Here is a 23708-nt window from a genome sequence, read left to right on the forward strand (position 1 = left end):
CAGCCATATGGCACTCAATAGGAATTAAATTCAACTGAGCAGTGTGAAGTAGTTTTCTTTTCTCATTGCATTTCTGAAGAATATGCAAGAAAATTTGTTTGGGGATGCACTCGACTTCAAAAGTTCGTAACTGCTTACTATGATATATTTTTTAGATTTTGCCACAGAATTGGAGTTATTTTATTTTTTATTATATAGAACATATTTAGGAACCAGTATTGAACCAGTATCGCACAAAATATCGACCAAAATTTAGGACACACTAGCTTCAAGCTGCATTTGTGAAACTTCTATTAAAAAAAGAAGGGGGTGGGGGGGGTGGGGGGGGGGAGGAATGGGGCATTGATGGGGGCATTGATTTGCCAGAAACATGACATTTTTTTATTTAATCATATAGTCTAGTCACTGCCTTTTCAGAACCTATGTCATTGAGGACCAGTTAAAAATACATGTAGATTTATCTTACCTTGCTATAAGATAACCTGTAGAACAACAGCTCCAGACATTTTTTATTTCTAAATAATGTTTTTTTTAACTGAATTTAATCAGATAGTTGGACATATACAACACAAGGGTTAGATCTGTTGTTATTTCTTCAATGCTGTGATACAAAAGCAATATGGATAATACATACAGTATAAATAATGAACTTCATGTTCATTAAACTCAGTTACGGAAGTCCATTATATATTTTCTGTTTAAAAGTGACTGTACAGAGTGACAGATAAATATAAATCCAAGACAAACCACAAAGTGCCTTATAAACCCACACAAAAATAATTGTTTGAAAATTGTCATAAGTAAGTAGCATGGCATCCTACTAACATATACAAAATTAAGAGAAAAATACATTTTGTTATCTGATTCTTTCATTCATTTTGCCATCCTTATAATCAGGTCCAGAAGTACAATGTAGAAAGTGAACTTAAATATCTTCTCTGTTTTCAACTTCAAAATGTGGTCAGTGTTATGACAGGGTAGGCTTATCCAAGTCCCAAAAGAACTGAAAGAGCCATGTAACTCAATTTTATAAGGTATTTCATTGAGAAGACTGAGTTCACTCATGTTTTGTTGAATATGCTTTATTTTTAAAGAATAATTTGTGAAAAGCAGATACAGATCTAAAACTGGATTTTGGAAACTCTGGTGTGGGAATGTGTTTCTATTTTGAGATCAACTTCTAGATAAACTTTGAAATTAAAATCATTATGACCGCAGAAGCTTAAGACATGTTCCATAGCCTTTTCTGGTATAGCTTTACTTAGCCAAAGTATTTACTACCATAAAAAAATCCTATCAACCACATTAACACACGTCATACATGCAGTGTTGTGCTTTAGTACATCCTTGCCAGATGAAGAACCAAGGAATAGCTCTTAACCCATGTGACTGTTGGGACTAAATAATGAGTATAATAAGTAAGCTGTCTGAGCAAGGAAAGAATTTTTATGGGTGTCTTCTGCCAGGAGCTTGTGAGGATGAGAGTGGGAAACAACCAGAAGAAGACAGGAGACAGGTCAGAAGACACACAGATTCCCAGAGCCCCTGAAAAAGTTGTAGGGCAGCAAAAGAGAGGCATATTTTCAGAATGGGAAGTTCAGCTTAAATGCAAGGCTAGAACTGACCAATGTAAATCAGCCTGGAACAAAGAAAAACAGTCTCATGAGGTGAGGCACCCAAAAAAAAATGGGTCAGATGAGTAAAGGAGGGAAGCAAATCCACCCACCAAGCACAGACTGAAACAAGGGAATGCATTTATCATATTTTCTTAGATTATTTATTCCCTCTTGCTACCTGAGTATAAAGTGAGTTCTTCTTTGGAATTCCACAGAAAGTGTTTGTGTACCAGGCAAATACATTTCAAGTACAATACTCCATAGGGGAAGAGTGGAAGATCCATCAGTAGGCAACTAGCACATTTCTGTTCACACCTCCTAGTTCTGCAAGTTGACAGAGGCATTGGCTGAATCTTATTTTTACTGCAATGATGACTAAACACTTTCACTCACACTTTCCTACACATAGATCAAAATATTGTGACAAGATAAAGAACATCAGAAATCACAATTCATGGGGAGGTGGGGTATGAAACGAGGGTTATCTTTAATAGCAAAGGATGACAGTGGCAACAGTAATGAAAACAGAGAACACATCTAAAACCCACCTCTTGCCATTCCAAAACCTTTATTTTTCTTTACACCAGCTGCCATTTCTAATTTTATGATGAGTCTTCTCTTCCTCTGCTTTAGCCACTGTTTGCCAGTCTCTGAATTCACATCTTCACTTGTTCTTTTTGGTTTTATGTTTCTGTTCCTCTCTTCACTGTCATCTTCCTCATCCTTGATAACATTAGGTTTCCCAATAAAGTTCAGTTGGAGCTCTTAGTTCTCTGGCTTCTTTGCCCTTTTTTTCCTCATTTGCAGTACAACTCTGCACTAACCCATTAATTATCAAAACAGACATAATACCAGCTCCTTTTTTATTGCACAGTGGCCTTATACTCCTGGCTTTCTATGAACAATTCCCTCTTAAAGCCACCATTTGATTTCTTGTAGTATCGTTATTCACCATAATTCTTGCAAACCTCATTCAGCAGCAGAATTCCTGATGTATGGATTATTTTATAATCCCTCTCCTGGACCTCAGGTTCTACAGCCACAATCCTTTGCCCCTCTTTCTGCAGTGTTCATCATTCTAGCCTGGTTTATCAGATTCTTCTGGTTTAGCCACCCTTCAGCTACTGGATAGTCTGGGAGAAATCCCATAACCATGCTGAACAAGAAATTTTCCTCCTTCACCAGTTCTCCTGTCCCGTTGCCCTACCCCCATTATTCCTACTTCTCTGCACTTTGCACAGTCCCATTACAGATGTACAGATGCTCGTTTCACCTCTTTCCTTCTTTTCACCAGCAAGTCTGTTCACTTAAATTGAAAAAAAAAAATGTTTTTTAAAAGCCTGTTGAAGTTATTTTATGAGTATCAGCTTTGCACTGTCCTGAATGTACATGGACAATAAAATGCAGTCAAGTCACCATGTACTATACAAAGGAGAGAGGGAAATTCCCAAAGCATTAAAAACATTTTAAAATATATTTACTAATTTCAAGATTCTTAGCCATTCACTGTATGCATTTACACGGCATCACTACAGAAGAGTGCTCCTTCTAAATAAAATAACCCAGGCATTTATTCCTTTCACTATCCATTTCTTCAGTTTCTAACTCATAATGTTTCATGGCAACAAAGTATCGGATAAAAGTTTCGCCTAATGCTTCCTTAATGCATGAATCTTTCTCAAGTGCAACAAGAGCATCTTCCAGTTTCAGAGGGACTGAGGAATGTTTCAGGTCAGCAGTGTGATTTTCTTCTTGGAGCATATCATCATACCTAAGACCTCTCTTCACTCCATCTAGACCCGCAGCAATAGTGGCAGCAAGCACCAGGTAGGGATTTGCTGTAGCAGAACTTAATTTATTCTCGATCTGAGTGCCTTTTCCACCATGGCATTTGACATTAAAGGCACAGCTGTTATCATTATATGCCCATTTTGCATTTACAGTCTCTTTTGATTCTTTACTGTATTTAGAATAAGGCTTACGGCAGCTGGTGGTAGGAGCCATCAAGCAGCTGATAGCTGCTGTGTGTGCCAAGAGACCCGATAACCAATTTTTTCCAATATCTGAGAGCTCCCCAACTCCATAACCAGCAGAAAACAAATTCTTCTGGCCATTCAAATCCCACAGGCTATGTGAAAGAGCCCCTGAATTGTAGAAACCTGATTCTGAGAAAAAGCTAGCCACATAGTTATACTTCTTAGCTACCTCTTTAATGCCTGTTCTAAATGTGAAGGCACTGTCAGCAGCATCTATGCCAAATGCTGGATGAAAAGTGATCTCCATTTGCCCAGGCCCACTGGAAGAAGAAAAGCTTTCAATGTTGGCACCAGCATAATACATTCCTTCAATGAGCTCCTGAATGAAAGTCTGGTCATGGTTATTTAGTATCGTGGCTGCAGGAAAGGATATTGTCTTCGAATTTACAACCTCAGTAATGCCATAAATACAAAATTCATAAGTGAAGGCAGAGTGCAGAGAAAAACCATTGTCCTGAAGCTGGCTCAGCTGTTTCTTGGCAATGTGCCTCGGCGAGGTCATTAGCGGGTTGCCCAGCACGGTGAAGGAATCACATATCACTCTTGCCGTCTGCTCAGTCCAGGGTAATATTCGAAACGTTGATAAATCAGGGTTCAGGATTATGTCACAATTAAAATTGGTTGCATTTATGTAATCTAATTCATTATCTTTAGGATTCAATGTCAGCTCAAGATAACTTCTGGGCATGGCAACACCGTGAATTGCTTTCTCCTAAACACAGAGCAGAATCACAGATTACCAAATGAGAAAAGAACTGAATGGTATTTTTATGTATGTAAAATATATAAAACTCAGATTCTTAGTAAGAATCATAGTATTTTTCCTGAAAGAACACTAAAATGCAGTGATCACCGAAGTGGAGAGCAACAGCCAGTTCTGTGTCGTTATGAAGCAGAACAACCTTCTACAAGATTGGTATGAAAACCCTGGCATCAAGTATCCCAAATGACCGATTTTTAAGTTGCCATAAAAAAATAAGCAAATGTTCAACACTTATTCTTGCATGGTCTTTATACAATTATGGACATCACCAGTTAGGTACAAAAGTTGCTAGTCAAACATATCTATACTCTACTAGGCTTCCATATCCTCTGAGTATTTCCTTAACATATATCCAAGTGGCCACACAAGACTCATGGCAATATGAATTCAGGTTGTGTCTTCTCTTTAAATGCCATTAACACATACCTCACTGCTTTTCAGATGCACAGTTTAACTGAAAAGTCTCACTTTCTGGACTTAATAACTCTGGGGGTAAAATGGCAGGGAAGCACTTCCACATGAGAAATTATTCTAATGTTCCGGTGCTCCCCTGTATAGTAAACAGGATAAACCCATAGTTGTCCTTCCCCATTTGAAGACAGAGGTTCAGCTTACACAAATGAAATGTAGGTAGAACCCCAGGGGAGGACCGTCTACCTTCAAACAGGCACCTTTACAACTTACCATATATTCAAACCTTTAGCTGATGAAAACTGCAATTATGCCAAGTTCTACCAAGTGAAATTTGGCTTATGTTTACATCTTACCTTTATTCTTCTAAGGGAAAGGATCACCATCGGAGTGAGCAGGGGAGACAGAACAAACCTAGGAAGGGGCAAGCTCAGAGTAGAAAAAAACAAAATTTCGCCTATCCAGATGGAAAATTGTTGAAATACCTCAAATTGCATATGGTAGCTTCTCGTAAAATAAATACATAAATCAAGTCCACCTTCTCTTAAGTAGGTGGTAGTTTAGTGGTAGTGATTCTGCTTGTGTGACACATAACCAAAACCGCACAATATGGTGAATACTGCTCCAAGATGTCTAAGATGTCCCTTTGATACTGAAAAGGTGTTGAAGATGATTACCCTATAGTACTACCTCTCCCTCCCCCAAACCCTTATGCTCCCCCCCCCCAAAAAAAAGGAAATTACTCTCAGTTGCTCTGTATGCATACGTGTGTGTGTGTACATGCATACACATCTTTTTAGTGTCCAGAAATATAGACTGCCATGCAAAGTTCCAATTTGTTTAGATGGTAAGGTAAACACAAAAGCTGTCTTTGAACAAGTTAATCTAGACATTTGCAATTTGATATAGCAGCTGAAAGTGAAGTTACAATTAACCTACAGCCCCTCACAAAAACCTAAATTACTGAAAGTCCATTGTGATAAAATCCAAATGACAACAGAGAGAGAAAATTTTATCTAGATGACAGAGTTGCAGTTTAGCAACATCTAAAAGAGAAATAACAAAATACAGCTTAGACTTCAAAAGGAATTTGAAACAAAAGTGCTCAACATTTTTTTTTGTGATCACTCAGTAAAGCTTAAAAATATTCGTAGTGATATGTGAAGTGAAAGTATGTTGTAGTTACGCACATGAAGTATCACACAAGCAATATACTGGAAAGGCTGATTCATCAAGGATACACATGGTGAGGACTGCTTCCTAATTTGATTCTTATTTCCTGAATCATTAATATGGCAAATATTACTATTCAGTCATCATGAAACCCAACGGTATTTTCTATTGTGATTGATGACTATAAAATTTCTCATAACTAAAGTGATTTTCATTCAGTCATTTTCTTTCTTTCAGTGTTTATTCTTTTCTTTTTGCAATTTACTGATGTTCAGTAGAACAAAATCCTTATAATAGATTAAATCTGAAAAGATAATTCTGAGGGAAGAGATTATTAGAAGTACAAAAAACTGAAATTACTGGCCTTATTTAACTAGGTTACTGTTTGAGGGAACAGAGAAATAGCTGATAGCAGTAATGAAAAAAAGTCCAGATCCCTTGGGAACAAGTGGAGGGAACAGATAATTTGTTCTAAGTTTGGGTTTCTCCCTGCACTATGGAAAAAATATAGGTTAAGGACAGGGCCATGAAAACATAAAGGTACAGCTAGAAACCAGAAAACTTACGTGAAAAAAGCGAGAAGGAACATTCTTTGATCTTGACACACCATGGAGGTCTATCGATTCAAATCTGACAAACTGTACGTTGTCCCTGGCCATCTGCTGCTTAATAAATTCAATATGAGAGAACAGGTGAAGGAGAGTTGGACCTCCGAGGCTGTTTACATCAGACTCTCTGCTGGATGCTATAAGTGAAGAGGAATGCTCACGTCAAACAAAATAATGAGTGCTGGAATACAGGCTGTTCTCCTAAAAAGTGCAATAGTGGGAAACTGTGACATGGAGTGTAAAAACAAAAATAAGGAAAAGATATGGATCATGAAACATTTTTGTAAATAAACACACTTTTTTTCCCCCTGAGGACCTGTACAAAATCCCTTGGATTTTTGAATGATTGATAAACTTTTTTTCAAGAGAACACAGGGGAATCATGTAGTAAAGTCAGGAATTTCTGAGGGATACCTCAGCTGCTTCATTGGGTGCTTTTAGGAGGACAAATGGCAGCTGGATACCTATTTCCCACTGAAAGCTGATAGAATTCAGATGATATATTTCTTCAATGCCTTTGAAAAGTGCATGGATACAGAAACACGACAAAAAGGGCATTTATCTTCTACTAAACCTTTCTCAAGACCTCCTGAGGAGGACTGCAGTCTCCTCCACCACAGGCAGCAGACTTTTAAGAGAAGTTTATACATTTATTCATTTTCTGTTAAAGTGTTGTCTTCTTAACTGTATTACAGCAGCTGTGGGACTGTATAAACTTCTTGGCATGAAAGCAGTAACATCTGAGTATAACTTCTGGCATGGAGCAAAGAGCTGGGCATAGTGACTTCATCTCACAAACCTCCCTATCTTTCAGCTTGCTTTTCTTTTTACTATGTATTGTTATTATTCAAGTTAGACTACATAAGAGATTAATTTCCATTTAGCACAATAAACTAAATAGACCAAGGGTAAAATTTTATATTAAGATACGGAAAAAATGTGAAAAAATATTTCTTTCTGCATTTCTAGGAGGAAATTCCTCCGTTCTTCCTGAGAATATGATCAGATGAAATTTTGCAGAACATTCAGATCTACAATGGAAGATCACCAACAGCAACCATTCACCACCACCCTTCAAGTGGAAGTTAAAAGCTTCATGCTGAGGCACAGCAAAGGGTGGTGGGAGCACTCCCAATCTCTCCAGAACCAAACTACCCAAACTAGAGCAGACCTCCTTTAGCAGTAGCCAGCAGGCACACACACATCTTTTTGACCTCTCCTTTGGGGCTAGTAGGACCGCCAGCTGCGAGGCTGTAAGGAGGCTTTCCAGCTCACCCAGCACAAGGCTGTCTGGTTATTCCCTGAGAAGACAGCAAATCTATCCACAGTCACAGATTCCTCAAAACCTTTGCATCTTCCAGCTTCAGATGGCAAGGAGGTGACAAGGGTGCTTTAGGTCAGTAAAGTAGAAGAGGTTAAGTAACAACAGTGTTCCCTGAGGAATGACAGGTGAAAGCACAGGACAAAATTTTAAGTAAATGTAAGAGTCTATAGGAAAATACAGCAAAAATCAAAAAGGTAGAAGCAAGAAAAGAATAATTTTGTCACATCCACTTCTTCTCATGACATATTTCCCCTTGGTCTGCTTCAGCTGTAAGCTGCTTATGGAAACAGCTTTTTTCCAGTGTCTTCTATGAACATTAGGGCACTATGTCCTTGACAAGATATACATTACATGAGGAAGTCCTGTTTAAATATTTTGTGTGACACTCACTCTGCTAGAGATGCTGCCAAAACACAATAGCAAGCAGGGGAGATATGTAAACTGGCCTTGTCTTGTGTATGTCATCCCAGTAACAGCTATTCGAATACCACTTCAGTCATCCCATAACGTTGTTTTACAACGCAAATGTTTACTTCCATTTAGCAGATACGACCTCTTTATGAACTTGACCATCAATTAGAAGTTTATTAACAGATAATAAACTGTGGCTATATATTAGATTAATAGAATTTTAAATTATTCTGAAAAACTTCCTACAGATTACAGTGAGTAGCATTTTCTTCAACTCCAGGGACAGAAGCTTGAGTAAAAAAGTAAAAAGCCTTTTTGCCTTTGTAAAAGCAGTGGTCCACCTCTTATTCTACACGTGTTTAATGTCCTGTGCAAAGACGGTAGATGTTTCCTGTCTACCTATCACACAGAGATTTTTATGTCTTCATATTACTCAAAGTAAAGTTTGACTGGCAACCCTTGACATCAGAACATTGTACTTTTGATGTACATTTTGCAAGTATTTCTTATAACTCCCCAAAATGTTACCTGTTAAATTTGCATCTACTGAACAAATATTTTCCAGATAAAAACATATAATACATGAAAACAACAACTTCGACTCTGACCTAAGTAATTCTTTAGATTGGTATTCCTAAGAGACATAAGTGATATAAAATCAATATCTTAGAAAAACACAAATGTGATATGCATTCATATTAATGATGCATGGATTTATTTAAAAAGTACAGCTACAAATACACTTAATTTAAAAATCTACCAGTGGTAGGTAGTTTTCCGAATTTTGTATATATCTATTATCTTCAAGCTAAAGATATTTGTATAAATGCATTAATACAGGACTAGATTATTTGAAATAACATCAAGTAACAGAATATTCCTCTAAAGTAATGTTTTTGAAGAACACTAAGCAAGCACAAATGAAATTGAAGAAGCAAGAATTTGTCTTCTCCACTTGGACTTGTTATGATTAATGACAGATACTTTTAAATGATGAGAATAAAATTTATATATTGATCTAGTATTAGTGTAAAATTAGGTTATATACCAGTCTAGACAGCCCACTAGTCAAAAGACAGATACTTATTCATTTACCATAGCCTTTATCCAAAATCTGTTAGGATCAATAAAAACACTCCTGCAGCTTTCACACACTTTTTAGAGGAAGTTCATCTTTTAAATCATTTGCAGCTTATCTTTCCCATTGAAATAAATTTCTGTAAATTGTATGGTAGATAAGAAATATCATAACTTAATACCTCTGATTTTGGAAATATAAAAAGGGATCTGCTTCTTAAATAATCTTTAGTGAAATAACTACTGACAGTACTTACTTTTCTCCAGCACAAGTCCCAAAATGTATTTTCTTGATAGCCGCTACATAAATCATGGGCAAACTAAGTCTGTGAAACCAGTGATGGCTAAAGTTTGGAAAGGTATACTAAGGAACTGAGTACTCTGTCCTTTCCCAGTCCTTACGGTCATTATCCAGAGCATTAGTTACTAGAGATAAGGTAGCTAATAAGTAAGTATTAGACAGGTCTAGCTGACTTAGATACACAGTCTAAAGTTCTTACATGCTTATGAGGGAGGACTGTGTTCATGAGTGTAACTGTTTCCCTAGCTCTCTGGGCCTCTAGAAATACTGGCATTGTTATTTTCATTTCAGAAAATCTACTTGTGGAAACATGAACGTAAGTTTCACAACTTTCTCAGATTTTGTTTCAGATTTTCAGTTTAAAATCAAATATAAATCCAGACTGGCCATCTTTCTTAAAGCAGAATGGTACATACAGATCCTTAGATATCTATATCAAATCAGTAGTAAACAGAAAAGCACATTATGTTTGTGTTTCTATGGTTCGATGTGTATTTCCCATTTAAGTTACCACTGAGAAACAATTAGTATTACTCATTTTTCTTCTGTAAGCAGTATAAATTATCTGCAAATTTAAAGAAATTATTTTACATATTTAAAAATTATTAATAACACAGAACTAAATATATTACCAAAAAATCTACAAATTTTATAGGGTTTATTATTATTTCTAGCAGAAGAGTGGCACCACTCTTGGGTTATTAATATTGAAATCATTCAAATTGCTGAAGGCAGCTTACATAAGGCTACAACAAATGGTTAACATCAGCTTTATCTTCTCAGCAATAGAAAAGTGCAACAATAGAAGAAAGTGCATGTCCCAGATCAATCTGTCTTTATCTGCTTGTTCAAAGAAATCCTTTCCCATGGTCCCTTATTAGATCACACCGCATCTAAAGCAAACAATTTCTCAGCTCTATAAGAGGTGGCTGTGTCAAACTGATGAAATGAAAAGAACGTGCTACCTGTTTCCAGGGAGTTGACAATAACACGAACAGGCTGACCTGAAAAATGTAGCAATATTGAAACTCTTCACCGAGAAACATGACCACCAATGTAACATAAGGCAGTAACAACAGACACCAGCAGGTAGACTCCAGGTACAAATCATGCCCTGGAAAAAGAGACATGTTTCCATCAGTTCTTCCCCAGCATCTTCCTCCCACTGCCTCTCCAGCAGCACCAGCTGTACCAGCCATGCTCCCTCCTGACACGACCCTGCTGCAGCCACGCCGCTGCTGCTCACCCTCCTGTCCCGTGAGATGAAGTCTGGGCACGCCTGTCCCACACCGGACCACACATCCCTCTGCTCTGAGGCACGCTGTGGCACCTGGTACTGTCTCAGTGTGGTAGGGAAATAAAAACCCTTGCGAGCATAGCAATTGGTATGCCAGTCAAGGCATCATTTCGTCACTCTAGAGCTCTCTTGGGCACTGGCTATTAACAGGAAAGGCGAGGTGTTCCCTGCAAAAGAATCTGTCTAAAGAGAACGATGGGTTTTGCAGTTCTTTACTGAAAAGGTGGTCTTGTTGCTAGGACTAGAAGGGTTAATATCCAAAGTTGTCTTAATTTCTTCTTCATCCTTGGAAATCTAATACTGAGGTGTATTGGGTCTGGCTGAGCCCCATAGCAGCCCCCACAGCGCTGTGCTCGCACAGCACCAAGGCTGTCTCTGCCTCTCCAGCCTCCCCCCTCTCACCACTAGGCTGGGGGTTGGCAAGATCTTGGGAGGGGACATAGACAGGACAGCTGGCCCAAAGTGACCAACGGGATATTCCATACCATACGACGCCTACTCAGTAATAAAAGCTAAGAGAAAGGAGCAGGGAGGGGGGCATTTGTTATTTACAACATTTGTTTTCCAGAGCAACTGCTACATGCACTGAAGCCCTGCTTCCTGGGAAGTGGCCGAACATCACCTGCTGATGGGAAGCAGAGAATAACGTCTTTTGTTTTTCCTTCACTTCCACATGCACAAATTTTGCTGTTGTTTCATTAAACTGCCTTTACCTTGACCCACAAGGGGGTTTTTTCCATCTTATTTTCTTCCAACCCTGTTCTGCTGAGGAGGGCGGTGACAGAGCGGTTTGGTGGGCACCTGGCACCCAGCCAAGGTCAACCCACCACATGAGGGCTCTGATGATCTATATGAATATTGACTCCCTTTATGAAAACGAATACATGGTGCTGCTGATATCCATTAGCAGTGAGTCCTACAGGGTAATCAACACCTACACTCTTCTGAGTCCTATGGAAATTCCTGTCAGTGCTAATTTAAATACATCTGCTCTTCCTTACAGGACTTTTATTTGTGTATTTAAGAACAGCCAGTCTACTTTGTTTGTACAGCATGTTAATTAGTGCTCTCCCATTTCTCTGCAAACATTAAGAGCCTCTATTTCTCAGCCCTTCTATGACAGCTTTTCCTATGCCAGATATAATTTTTAGTGGTAATATTAGAAACCTCTCTTTTCTATTCCCATCTGTTTTTTAACATGAACATGGACATAAGTACTGGGTTACATTTGAATAGTACTATTGATATGAATAGTGATCAGAGGCATTTTCATTTGAAAACATTATATAATTTACATTTCTGTTTCACCCAAAAACAGTTTTGCCAAAAATTATTACTGATAGGTCAGTAAAGTATTTGATTTCTGCAGTAAAGTAAATAAAAAGTTATTTCCTACCTCATATTTTTGCCTCTCTACAAGACCACTAACCCCTTATGGGAATAAATATGTAAGCATACCAGAAACTTATCAAAGCATAGGAGACAGTAAAAATATTTTCCTGATCTGTTCGATACTGATACTTTCAAACTTTTTTCCATCCATTTCTTTGTCTCTTGATAGTCTGCTTTCTTGATCTTAACTGTGAAGAAGGCTTTTTTACTGATATGGTCATGGAGAAGTTCAGCGCTTTTTTGTTAACTTTTATATCTAATTCAGAGACCAATGAACAGCTTCAATTATCCATGAATTATTCTTTCCAAACTGTATGACAACAACATGACACAGCTTCTCAGAGGAGCTACATCATTAAGAATCAAATAGAAAATAAGACTTTATTTCTCAATAGATGAAAGATAAAATAAATCATCCATATTTTTCAATCTTCCACGGTGTTTTATAAAAATGGCTTTTCTTTATTGAATGAGAAAATTACCATAATTTTGTAGGAAGGTTAGAAAATATTCCACCTAGGCAAGAGGATTTGAAATCAAAATATGCAGGTGTCTGAAAAAAAATTAAGGTGAGTAATACCCACTGGAACTATCTAACTAGTAATCCTAAATATGATGGATCATATGTGGCATGCCTACCTTCAAACGCAAACAGAAAATCTGGATTTAAGGAAGGAATCACCGAGCATAGTTGCATGAACAGAGGTATACACTATTGCAAGCTAGGTAGCCCCTTCTGGTCTGAAATGTTTCATCTAATTAAAAAAAGTTCAAGTGAGAATGAGTGAGAGTGCCTCATTAAATGGGAAGCAAGGTTATCTAGGGAAAGGAAGATTTTGCACAGTATTGAAGGTAAAGACTAAACTCTTCTTGAATATGCTGTAGAAAGTGAAGCAGCTGGCAGAGACATCAAACGGAATGCATTTCACTTACATATGTCTAAACTAATTATTCTGGCAACCTTTCACTATTAATAGAAAGAAAGTATGCGTCTCCAATGGGTAGGAAGAATTACTGTGTGAATACAGGAACCAGAAACAGATAAGTTGGATCTCACCCAAAAGGGGACAAAATAGACCAGAAAGATAGGATGGAAGTGTTGTCTTAGCATTTTTATTTTGTATAGATTGAAGGGAAAAATGGAAAATCATACAGAGTCACAGAGCAGGAAGATTTCAGCTGTTGGTATGGAAGATAAAGGACTCAAGAGTTTTGATTTGCTTTAAAGAAAAATAGCTGCTCTTACAGCTTGTGAGGTAAAAAAAAAGTAGTAAGTTGTATACAGCTCAGTTCAGAGGGAAAAGGAAAGAAATAGGCAGAAAATATGATGGGTTTTGCAACAGAACATAAGGGTAATCAAGAAGGTTTAGAAAGTAGCTGAGCTTCAGCCCTGATATGTTCAAGTTGAGTTCAAAATGTTGAAAAAGAAATATTAGAAAAAAATTCTTGAACTACAGATAGGAGATGAGGAAGGAATACAAAGGAATAATATGGCTTCAGTTTTTTTCACTTTAGGAAAGGTGCAAGAACAGCACAGATTACATAAAATAAAAGCAGAGAAGAGTAGCAAGTGAAAAACATAGTCCTAAGTAATCGCCAGTGTAAGATGTGGTTATTCCACAGGAATGACTGCAGAGGCAGTGAATATGAAGTGTCCACTTATGTCTCCTGATTGTCCACTTACAGCTCCAGAAGAACATTTCTATTTCTTTGCCGCTACACTATACTACACTACACTACTAATGCTATTTCATCTGAATTTTTATCTGAAATTTCATCTGAATCTTTACTGTTTGGAATAATCCCTCTTGGTCTCCCAAGAATGCAAGTGCTGAACAGTTTAAGAAACACCAGATTATTAACGACTACATACCAATTTGCAGAAGTGCACATCATTATCACATATAGTTATGCAAATAAAATTCCTAAATTCATGTTAGTGCAGTCAGTAGATTTGCCTAATTAACTACATGTTTCAGTTTATATCTTTCCATGGGGATGAATTAGATTAAAAGAGCTTTAGGTTCAGCTCCAGTTTCACTGGCACTATCCAAGTAATACTTTTCATACTGAACCAAGTATCTTGCATGTCTGCCTCTTTTCTTTTTTTTTTTTCCCCATGTCCAAGCACTTCTTTTACAAAAGAGCTGACAAGCAATGGACAGAATGCACATACAGTAATATTTCCACAATTTCCAATCAGAATTTTGGAAAAAATATATGGAGTTATTATTTTAGAGAGATGTTAACCACATAACTACCATGACTGGATTTCAGTCCTCTGCATTACACTGAATCATTAAAGTTCAGCTGTATGTTTAGCCTTTCTGCTGCTGACCTCTAGAGATTATCCCCTAACTGTGTACTTTTAGAACAATAAGGTGCCTTCCTGCTTTGGCCATATCTCAACACAGAGTAGATCTGAAATACAACCTCTTGTAATTTTCCCAAACATTTTGGAACAAGATTTCTGATTTGAGAAAGTTCAAATATTTGAAAACCTGTGAACTACAAGAGGCTGCATTTCAGATCTACTCAGTATTGAAATATGTTTAGATCCAAGACTTCAGGCACTTTGGTAAGTAAATATTTAATATTTAAATATTTAAAATATTTAAGATAATATTTTAGTTATAAAAATTAAATATTTATGCTTTTATCTTATCAGCCTTAATTGTCACTGGCAGCAAGGAAATACTGTTTATTCAACAGCTCACTAAAGAGTGCAGAATTTCATTTAAAACTTTCTGCTCTTAAGTTACTGAAGGTATTCAAAAAATTAAATTTCAAACACATGTATTTCTAAATAAGTAGAAATATTTCTGTGCATTCCCTTTACTTGTGTAGTAACACAGACTGAGCCTTACAATTTGTTTGGTCAGCACAAAATAGAATCCAAACCTCATGAGATTCCTAAACTTTTGGGTTTTGATATGTTTCTGATGAGCTAAAACAGCTTTCCCCCACCTTCCTTCACAGTTCTCATCCACAGTTCTCTTACGGTCTCGTTACTGCCAGTGATGCAGAGTAGGACTAACCCAAGGTAGCTTTAGGCATGTCAGAGTTAGGCAAATAACCTAAACTAATCATCATGGGAATTCGTCCCTACTGAGTGGAAAGAAATGCCCACTTTCAGAGGTCAATTTTCATCAACGCCTAATATCTCTTCAGAGCCAAAATGTCTACCTTTTCCTACCGAACAGGTTATAAACTTGGATTAGGCACTTCACTTTAAGTGACTAAAAGTGGTTTGAAACCTCCCTGTGGGATCTGCAATTAATCTTATCAGTTCCCTGTACCGTGTAAATGGTATTATGACAAAGAATAATTATTCCTGTATTTTAAAATACATTTGCTGGGTTTGCAGACAAAAAGAAAACAGTAGTAATCTAAATTTGTCAATGCATTTCACCAGCCTTTAAGCAATGTGGAAAACCAATGTAATCTGGACAGGGAACAGCATCAAATTTAGGCTAAGAAATAATCCTCTAACCTCTTTATTCTGATAGACATGAATAGAGAGTCGTTTGAGCATGAAGTATCTTTTCAAAGCTTTATATTTCTCATGCAGTGCCATGAGTTAGCACAGATAATGTTCATGGATTTTCTTGTTTGGACTTGTTCAAATCGGGTAACACCATACTAAGAAATCCTGCTGTAGCTAACAACACCTGATATATTCAAATTGTCTGTTTCCAGAGTATGCAAAGCAATATTTCTACCCACCTGAAAGGAGACATTTAAAAAAGCAGGATAACTTAATACTGTTGTAAAAATTTAATTGCTATTATTATATTTTATTACATAGTTAATGATGGACAAGGTATTTTATCAAGAGATTCATATATCTTGTACCAGTGAGATACAGAGGGTCTGATGTAAGGGTAAAATGTAGATCCTGAAAAGCTGATAGTATGATCTTAGCCTGATGTTCCTGGAAATCTATTAATCTGATAACTATTCCACCAGCAAATTGTTGATTTTCCTGGAATAGGCACAAAACAACAAACTGCTAAAGCCCATTACATTATCATAGCTAATAGTAGCTTTCAGTTTGCTGATCCAGCTAGCCCAGAAGTATAGCTTTTACAGTTTCAAAGAAATCTCAGCCTATTAGTAGCAATTAATTGGCTCTGTAAACACTTCCAAAATGGACTTACTGAACAGCATGAAGGTAAATGGAAGTTCTCTGCCTCATTTGCTTTTCTTCCCCTACAGTTTATATGAGATGGTTGTACATTCCAGTCATCTCATAGGACAGATAATTGAAAACATCATCCCTACAAGGCAGCAATTTCCGCTGCTGGAAATGTTAACAAAAAGGAAATTTTAAGGAGCCCAGATGCCATCAGAGCTTTGCAGTGTCTACCTGACTTTTGGGAACTGTTGCCTGTGCTCACTTTAAATGACAAAATATTTCAGTTTCAGTGAAAAAGACATGACCACTTGTGTGTGGCAGTTTTGGGCAGGCAGCTGGGATTCATAAATGCCTTATTTTTAAAAAAAAAAAAGGTCGCATAGATGTAAAGTACAACATCTGATCCATCCCAATCACACAGAAAATGCAGGTATCAATTCTCTCATGTGCTAGCTCTGACTAAAGTTTGCAGCTTAACAAAACCCCACAAAACAACAGAAATATTTTTTTTAACAGGACATCAGGTGATGTTTAAATATCCTTACCGGCATGGCCTGCAGAGGGCTCGAACGGAATATCAGGAGCTGTGTTTTCTGCACGTGTAGAAGCTGCTGGTAGTCCCAGAATCAGTTGATCCACATCACTTCCCGCTGGTTGCTGCTGATCCGACCCGGCAGAGCTGAGGACCAAGAGAGGTTTGTTCTGCTGCCCCACTCCCTCCTTGTGGAAGCTGTGGTATTTTTGATTCTCCTCTCCAAAATGGGGACTAAAAGCCTCAAAGGGCCGGCCCTGCTTGTCAGCTGTTTTCTCCCGGGGCTTCAGATTTTTCTGAGAAAAAGTGCCACCTGTCTTGCCACTGTAATGGGGCCCATAAGCAGGCAGAGGACCTTCACTCAGCAGATTTTTCAGCTCTTGCAGACTTCGTTTAGAAATGTCAGGGGCCCCCGTGAAGGACTCTGCAGTACCGCTCCCTTGTGCGGTCACAGTACTGCCCAGGGCACCCATCTTGGCCACATGAAACTTGACATCTTTTTCTTGCATCGCACCCTGTTCTTCTTGCTTACTCTCTGCCTTCTTGCTGCCCTCTCCCCTGCGCACTGCCTCCGCACACCCAGCTTTCCCTGTGCTCCTCACAGGTTGCACGCCTGTGGGCTGCTCTGTTTTAGCTGGTGTATTTATTTCCTTGTGTATTTTTCCTGCTTTTCTTTTCCCAGTGTCAGCATATTCCTGGACTTCTCGTGTTTCTGCAGACATGTCTTCTTCCATGTCACTGCCAGTGTGGGAACCGTCAAGACCTCTTCTGTCCTTTTGTACTGGAGGGAAACCAGTTGGGTTTTGAAGAGACTGGTCTGATGGTGGTTCTGAGGAACTGGTGGTTCCTTGAAGTGGACAAGGATCTGGGATTTTTGAGGTGTGGGACAGCTCCATCTTCTCATTTTCTAAAGGAGGAATGTACTTTGTAGGACCTTTGACTCCCTTTTTCTTTCTGAAACCACATATATTGTTGCCATCAACTTCATCATTGTCACTTTCAGATGTGTTCTGTAACCAGCAATAAAATATACAACCAAATAACATGCATGAATGAAACAGAACATGGCAATGGAGTACAACCACCAGCTGTTTTTACCTTGTAGCACTTCCATTACTTCTTGCTGATGGAGGTCTCTGTGGACACTTACTGATCCTCAAATTGGGGGTCAGTATTTTGATTTAAAAAGCTCTCACAGGATTCTTTTTCTTATGTTTTAGAACAAAATTGGTGAATATGCCTTCATAATATATTTAGTATTTAGTAGATATTTCTTCATAATATCTTAGATTTAGTAGATAAAAATATAAGACGTACACTGTGTGACATCATTTGTCAAGCACATGCCCTTTAAATATGAAAAAAATTATTTTAATGGCTACATTTAAGTATATTCTTGCTCATATTAAAAACATTTGTATATATAAAAGAAACTAACTGCCCTGAAACACAGAACACTGGTAACTCTTAGTAAGTATGGGGACTGAAACCTGAAAATAAACAGCTTTTAAAGGAATTTGTGGATCTAATGTGGCCAAATAACTGAACTTCCAGGGCAGTGGTCAAAAGGACCAAAAAAACCCCATATTTGAATGTGTAAACAGGAAAGAACCAGAAGATGATGTTTACCTTTATATATGGCATTGGTGTGATTTATATTGTAGTGCTGGGAGCAGATTTTTAAACAGATGAAAACATGGAGAAGGTGTAAAAAGAAGCTACAAAAATTAATCTGCTTCCATGGTCCCAAAGAATGTCAAGAAGTGTCTGGATCATCGTCCCTCCTGAGTATCCTGAACCTACCACAAGTGTGATTAATCTGATGGTGACAGGGAAAAGGACAGAAAATCAAAATCAAATACATGCAAATTTAAAAAAAAAGCAGAGATTTTAATGTTGTGTGTGATTAATTATTTCACAAATTATCAAGGTAGGCATTGAATTCTCCATCTCACAATGTCTTAAAACAGGCCCCACCATATGGTTTAACCAAAATATAAATCACTCCGTAGCCAATCACAGACTGTTACATTGCTTATGATTATCTTCTCAAGCACATATTTAAGACTTTCTAACTTAACCAGCAGTCCTTGATTTTCTTGGGTTGGGCTGGAATTAACACCTGTAAAAAGACTGGGAAATCAAAAGATATCCTCTGCATGAGACCATTCTTTACCTTTTCCACAAAGCAATAATCTGTACTCCCTCCAATTTCTGAACTTCCAGAAGAAGTAGGGATCTGCACAAAAGCAAAGTGAATGCCTGTCTAGATAAGGCAAAAGAGGTTCCTGCTGACAGACAAAAGCACGTAGAAGAAAAGGCAGAAGCGTCTCATGTGCATATGGAAAGGAACGGTTGTGTGACTTCCTTTAAGGTCATTAACACCTCCCTTATTCTATATTATTCCTCACTGTTTTCCCTGTTTTCTCATTATGTTATTTTCTATCATTATTTAGTCCAAAAATTTTCTCCTAGCACAGAAGTATTTCTTTCCTCTCTCCCTCTTGCTCTAAATTTCTGTGACATGTTGTATTTACAGCTACTTTGGGAGCCCGCTGGGGCATTGCTGTCAGTGTGGAAGGCAGCTGGCCACCAGCTCTATAGGCAGAATAATCCACTCTGTGCCTGTAACTCCCGTGCACGTATCTTGACAGTGACATGCTTGTGATGCCCACTTGCAGTCAAACACAGTCTGACTGGCTCATTTACAACAGAAATCCTTGCTTACCCCAGTTTTAGCACTCAGTTTTTAATGAACCTGTTTCTTCATCTAAAGGCTTTGGTTTATTACCATAACACACCCTATAATACCCCATAAAATAATTCTGGGTGTATTGCTGATACTCCCCCATGCAGAATAGACCTGATTCCTACATCATTCTGGAATATAAATGTAATGGAGGAACTTCCCTGAATAATGAAGGAAACAAAACCTGCTTATAATGGACAATTAAATGGAGAATTTTAACACCTCCATTAGTAATACAAGAAAATGAATGAAGCTGTGGGAGAAACAGTAGGGGTAGAGGAACCAGTGTCTGCCAAATGGAAAAAACCCAAATAATTTTTAAATAAAAATGGCAATACATTTAATTTCTAGACGTATAAAATTAATTTTTTGAGAGAAAGGAGAGAAGAGTTCCAGCTACAAAAGCCATAGTCATTAAAAAATGTATTGTTTAATGAATTTATGAAAAATATTTTCTTAAATATCTTTTGTGGCAGGGGTTGCCTTCATTAAAATATCCTGATTTCTGTTTTATGAAGTTTTCAGAGTTCTTTTGCTCCCTTTCAAAAACTTGAAACTGGTAACATAATCATAACACCATTTGCATTTCTGCTTTATAACGTATTCCTACTCTCTGTGTTCAAAAATAACTATTGAAAATTTTAATGTTTGACCCAGTTTTTGCCCATTGTCCCTATTGTATATCTCTGAAAACTATTCAGTAAAATAACTGAAGGAAAGGTGAGCACATCCTTTTTTATAACACCTGTATACTGAAGTCAAAGAGCAGTTCATGTATCAAAAGCAATACATCAGAAAACTGCCTATTCATGTAATTAACCATTCTAAATGATTTCATGAACACAAGGTACCATCTCCACATTATAATGCTTACCAAAACAAATTCCTTTGAATAGACATGAGCAGGGTAAGGATTCATCACTTGTAAATTTATTAATGGAAACATTAATTTGCATTAGAACTCTAATAACTAGTGTGTCTATAGTCATCTACAAAGGATTTATTTTCCATGAAGAAATTGAGACTATGCATTTTGATCATCGACCTGAAAGAAATACTGCACCCATTGCTCACAAACACACACATTGGTTGTTTATACCTTCAGATAAATGAAACTGTTACATTTATACAGAGGTCAACCTATGCATTACTCAAGGTCCTTAGCATGAGGCGCACTGTGATTTTGTGCAGAAGAGTGAGTCTTTTTTCTAAATAAACTCAGATATTTATGGACTTTCATTTATAAATCGTTCACAGTATTTTTTGCAGTGAATTAAACGGACTTAACAGATTTGTTGCAAGGTACAAATACAGCATCCCTTCATATTCAAGCAGTTATATGCACGAGTTATGACACAGCTTTACTTGTCTAGTTGTTTACGTAGTGTCTACCATCAGGAAGGGCCCAGTACCTGGGCAGAGGGGAAAGCATCCAGGAAATAGGACTTACAAATCATCTGTTTAACTTCTTATTTTTAGTAAGTTTTTTTTCTACAGAAGACAGGCATGATTAAGTAAAACAGCAGCTTGAAAGAGTTCCAGTGCAAGTGAGCTGGGCACAGATCATGACTTAATTTCATGGAACTCTGTGTCCTGCTGTGCTGAAAGGAAAGCAAAACAGGCACGGCACTAATATGGCAAAAGTTCTGATAATATTTTATTTCATTGCTGAATGTTCCTATATTTTTGGTGTTGTGTGGCAACAGTAACAGGAGATACTGAAACTACTAGAAAGTTCTTCTGGCCAACATCTGTTTCAGCATCATTTTTTCTTTGCTTGTTTTCAAATACAGTTACTGGCAGTCTAAGTCAGAGGTCTTGAAAGTTCTGAAATTTGCTTCTCTTTCTTAGTAAGTGAACATTTGGGTGTTGATCCAAATGTTTCTGCCAGAAGGATTAGCTTCAAAATCTAAGCACTGTGGGCCACATTATGTCACAAATCTGAGATTCAGATTTTTCTTTCTAAAGATGTATCTGATGTTAATTGTCGCTGATAGGTATTGGTACTCCCCCAAGTTCTGATTTCCATCAGGACTTCTTGCCCCAGTGCTGCAACTTGTGCTGGTACACCAGCCCCCCCTGCACTGGGGGTCTGTGCCTGGTAAGGTTTCAGTAGGGGTGGACCAGCACCAGTCCTACAATAGGCAGGAAGAGTAGGAGTGGATCAAACTTCGTTTCCCATTATGGATAATCTCAACTCATACAAATAACAGCTTTGCTTGTATTCACTAGTTACCCGCCGCATCACTTCAGGTGCACAAGAGTCTGGATGTCTGTGACAATCCACAAGAGCGTAAGGGCTCCACTCGTGCATTACAGCAACATATTAGGGCACCGTGCATGTAGGAAGAGGAGAGAACAGAGGACAGTATCAGCAAGCGAGTATTTCAGCACTGTGCAGATGAAACTGCTTGCTCCACTTAACCCAATTACCTGCCACTTCTGGCATCCCATCAGGCTTCTACAGCTCATAGACATTTTCTATCTTGTGGTAACACAGAAAATGTATATGCATCTAAAGCAATTTTTCTTCATCAGTTTGTGTTTACTTTTAGGCTTCATATAAGCTCTGAAGTGGAACATTAGCTATACCATGAAATACAGCACTGCCAAAAGGCAGTTCATCTGTAAATATGCCAATCTGCAAGCTGAGAGCATTTGGAAATGCAAAGTGTTGCCTTTGGGAGGAATAATAAGCACTGAGGTTCCTGGTGTGTGAAACACAGGTGAAAATCCAAGGCGGTTCTTGAACTTTTGCCTTAGAAGGATTTTATAAGTGAAAATATATCTGTAATGTTCTACGAGGCAAACTCAGAGGCTGAGGAGGGAACCTTCTATTTTTCTCATACTTTTTGTTTGTGTCATGACCTCAGGCAAGACTGCAAACACTAATGGGTTTATAAACCTCTCTCAAAAACACATTGATAAAAAGAAACAGGGAAATGAGAAAAAGAAATGCACAGTATAGCACTTGAAAGGGGAAAAAAGGAAGAGAGGGAGTTAGTTTAAAAGATGCTCTGAGTAACCGTAGATGAATAGCTGCAGAAGGATTTCTATCAGAGAGGAAGGTGAAAGAGGCAAGATGCAACTGTAGCAGGAGCTTTTGTATATCTAATCAACAAGAAACCCCAACGTTCCTATTACTGGCTACCCAAAAAAGTGATGCAAACACTTAGCAAATTTCAGTACTGGGGTCTCAGTCACATTCTCATTTTCTCTTTTGTTTCAGATCATTAACCTATTTTAGCCACTATTTTAAGTTATGGTTAAGAAATCAAATTGTGATGATCTTCTGAGTTGTTGCTAAAGAATTTTCAAGAACAAAAGATTAATTTTGCAAAGAACATCAAAATGTCAAAATCCTGTATAACTAAGAATTAGAAAAACTTGTGAAACAGAAAAGTCAAAATTACATAAGGTTTGATTGGCTGAATTTTTTATTTATGAAGAGTTAAACTCCTTCACTTAGGTTTGAATTTTTTTTCTATCATGTAAAACAATGTTTAAAAACTGAAATAAAAGGTTTCCAATCTAAAAAAACGCTAAGAATATTGTTCAAGTGATGTTGACATGTGACATTATTCACATTGTTCAGACTTCTTTCCAGTTCTATTTAAAAATCAACACAGTTTTAAAAGTATTTCAATTGCTACGAAACAGTAAGTGCAGAAGAACTCTTCTGGCCCACTCTGGCGGTTACCAGGTTACCCTTTACAGCCCCAGGTTGGTACAGTCAAGTTTAATTAATCTTTTTGTGTAGTAATGAATTTCAAAAACTAGAAGTAAATCAACAGGAGATGCTTCTTAAGACTTCACACAACAGTAACCATAAAGCAAGTATACCCATGTCCAAGTGCTTTCCCTGCCCCTGCCCCTGATA

General features: G+C 37.6%; 1 protein-coding gene across 4 annotated transcripts; it reads right to left on the reverse strand.

Moving 5' to 3' along the window:
* Window positions 1-808: 808 nt before the first annotated feature.
* Window positions 809-23187, reverse strand: LGSN (lengsin, lens protein with glutamine synthetase domain). 4 transcript variants are annotated; one of them, XM_037391001.1, is made up of 5 exons: window positions 22065-23187; window positions 18709-18898; window positions 17093-18089; window positions 6566-6744; window positions 809-4364 (listed from the first exon to the last, which is right to left on the reverse strand). In XM_037391001.1, exons 2-5 carry the CDS (start codon window positions 18721-18723, stop codon window positions 3165-3167), a joined length of 2391 nt encoding a protein of 796 aa, XP_037246898.1. In that variant the 5' UTR covers window positions 18724-18898; window positions 22065-23187; the 3' UTR covers window positions 809-3164. The 4 variants fall into 4 exon arrangements, with proteins under 4 accessions (XP_037246898.1, XP_037246899.1, XP_037246895.1 ...); XM_037391002.1 differs by lacking the exon at window positions 18709-18898 and having other exon boundaries at window positions 17093-18033; XM_037390998.1 differs by lacking the exon at window positions 18709-18898.
* Window positions 23188-23708: the final 521 nt, after the last annotated feature.

This window comes from Falco rusticolus, chromosome 6, assembly GCF_015220075.1.
Source record: "Falco rusticolus isolate bFalRus1 chromosome 6, bFalRus1.pri, whole genome shotgun sequence".
Taxonomy (NCBI): domain Eukaryota; kingdom Metazoa; phylum Chordata; class Aves; order Falconiformes; family Falconidae; genus Falco; species Falco rusticolus.

Bases quoted from the DNA above. Each gene is read 5' to 3' on its own strand.
- LGSN (XM_037390998.1), bottom strand. From the start codon at position 22,142: ATGCACGAGTGGAGCCCTTACGCTCTTGTGGATTGTCACAGACATCCA. The intron at 18,090-22,064 runs GTAACTAGTGAA...TGCTGGTTACAG, and splicing joins CACCTGAAGTGATGCGGCGG to AACACATCTGAAAGTGACAA. The intron at 6,745-17,092 runs GTAAGGATATTT...CTTCACTTATAG, and splicing joins GCCCTCTGCAGGCCATGCCG to CATCCAGCAGAGAGTCTGAT.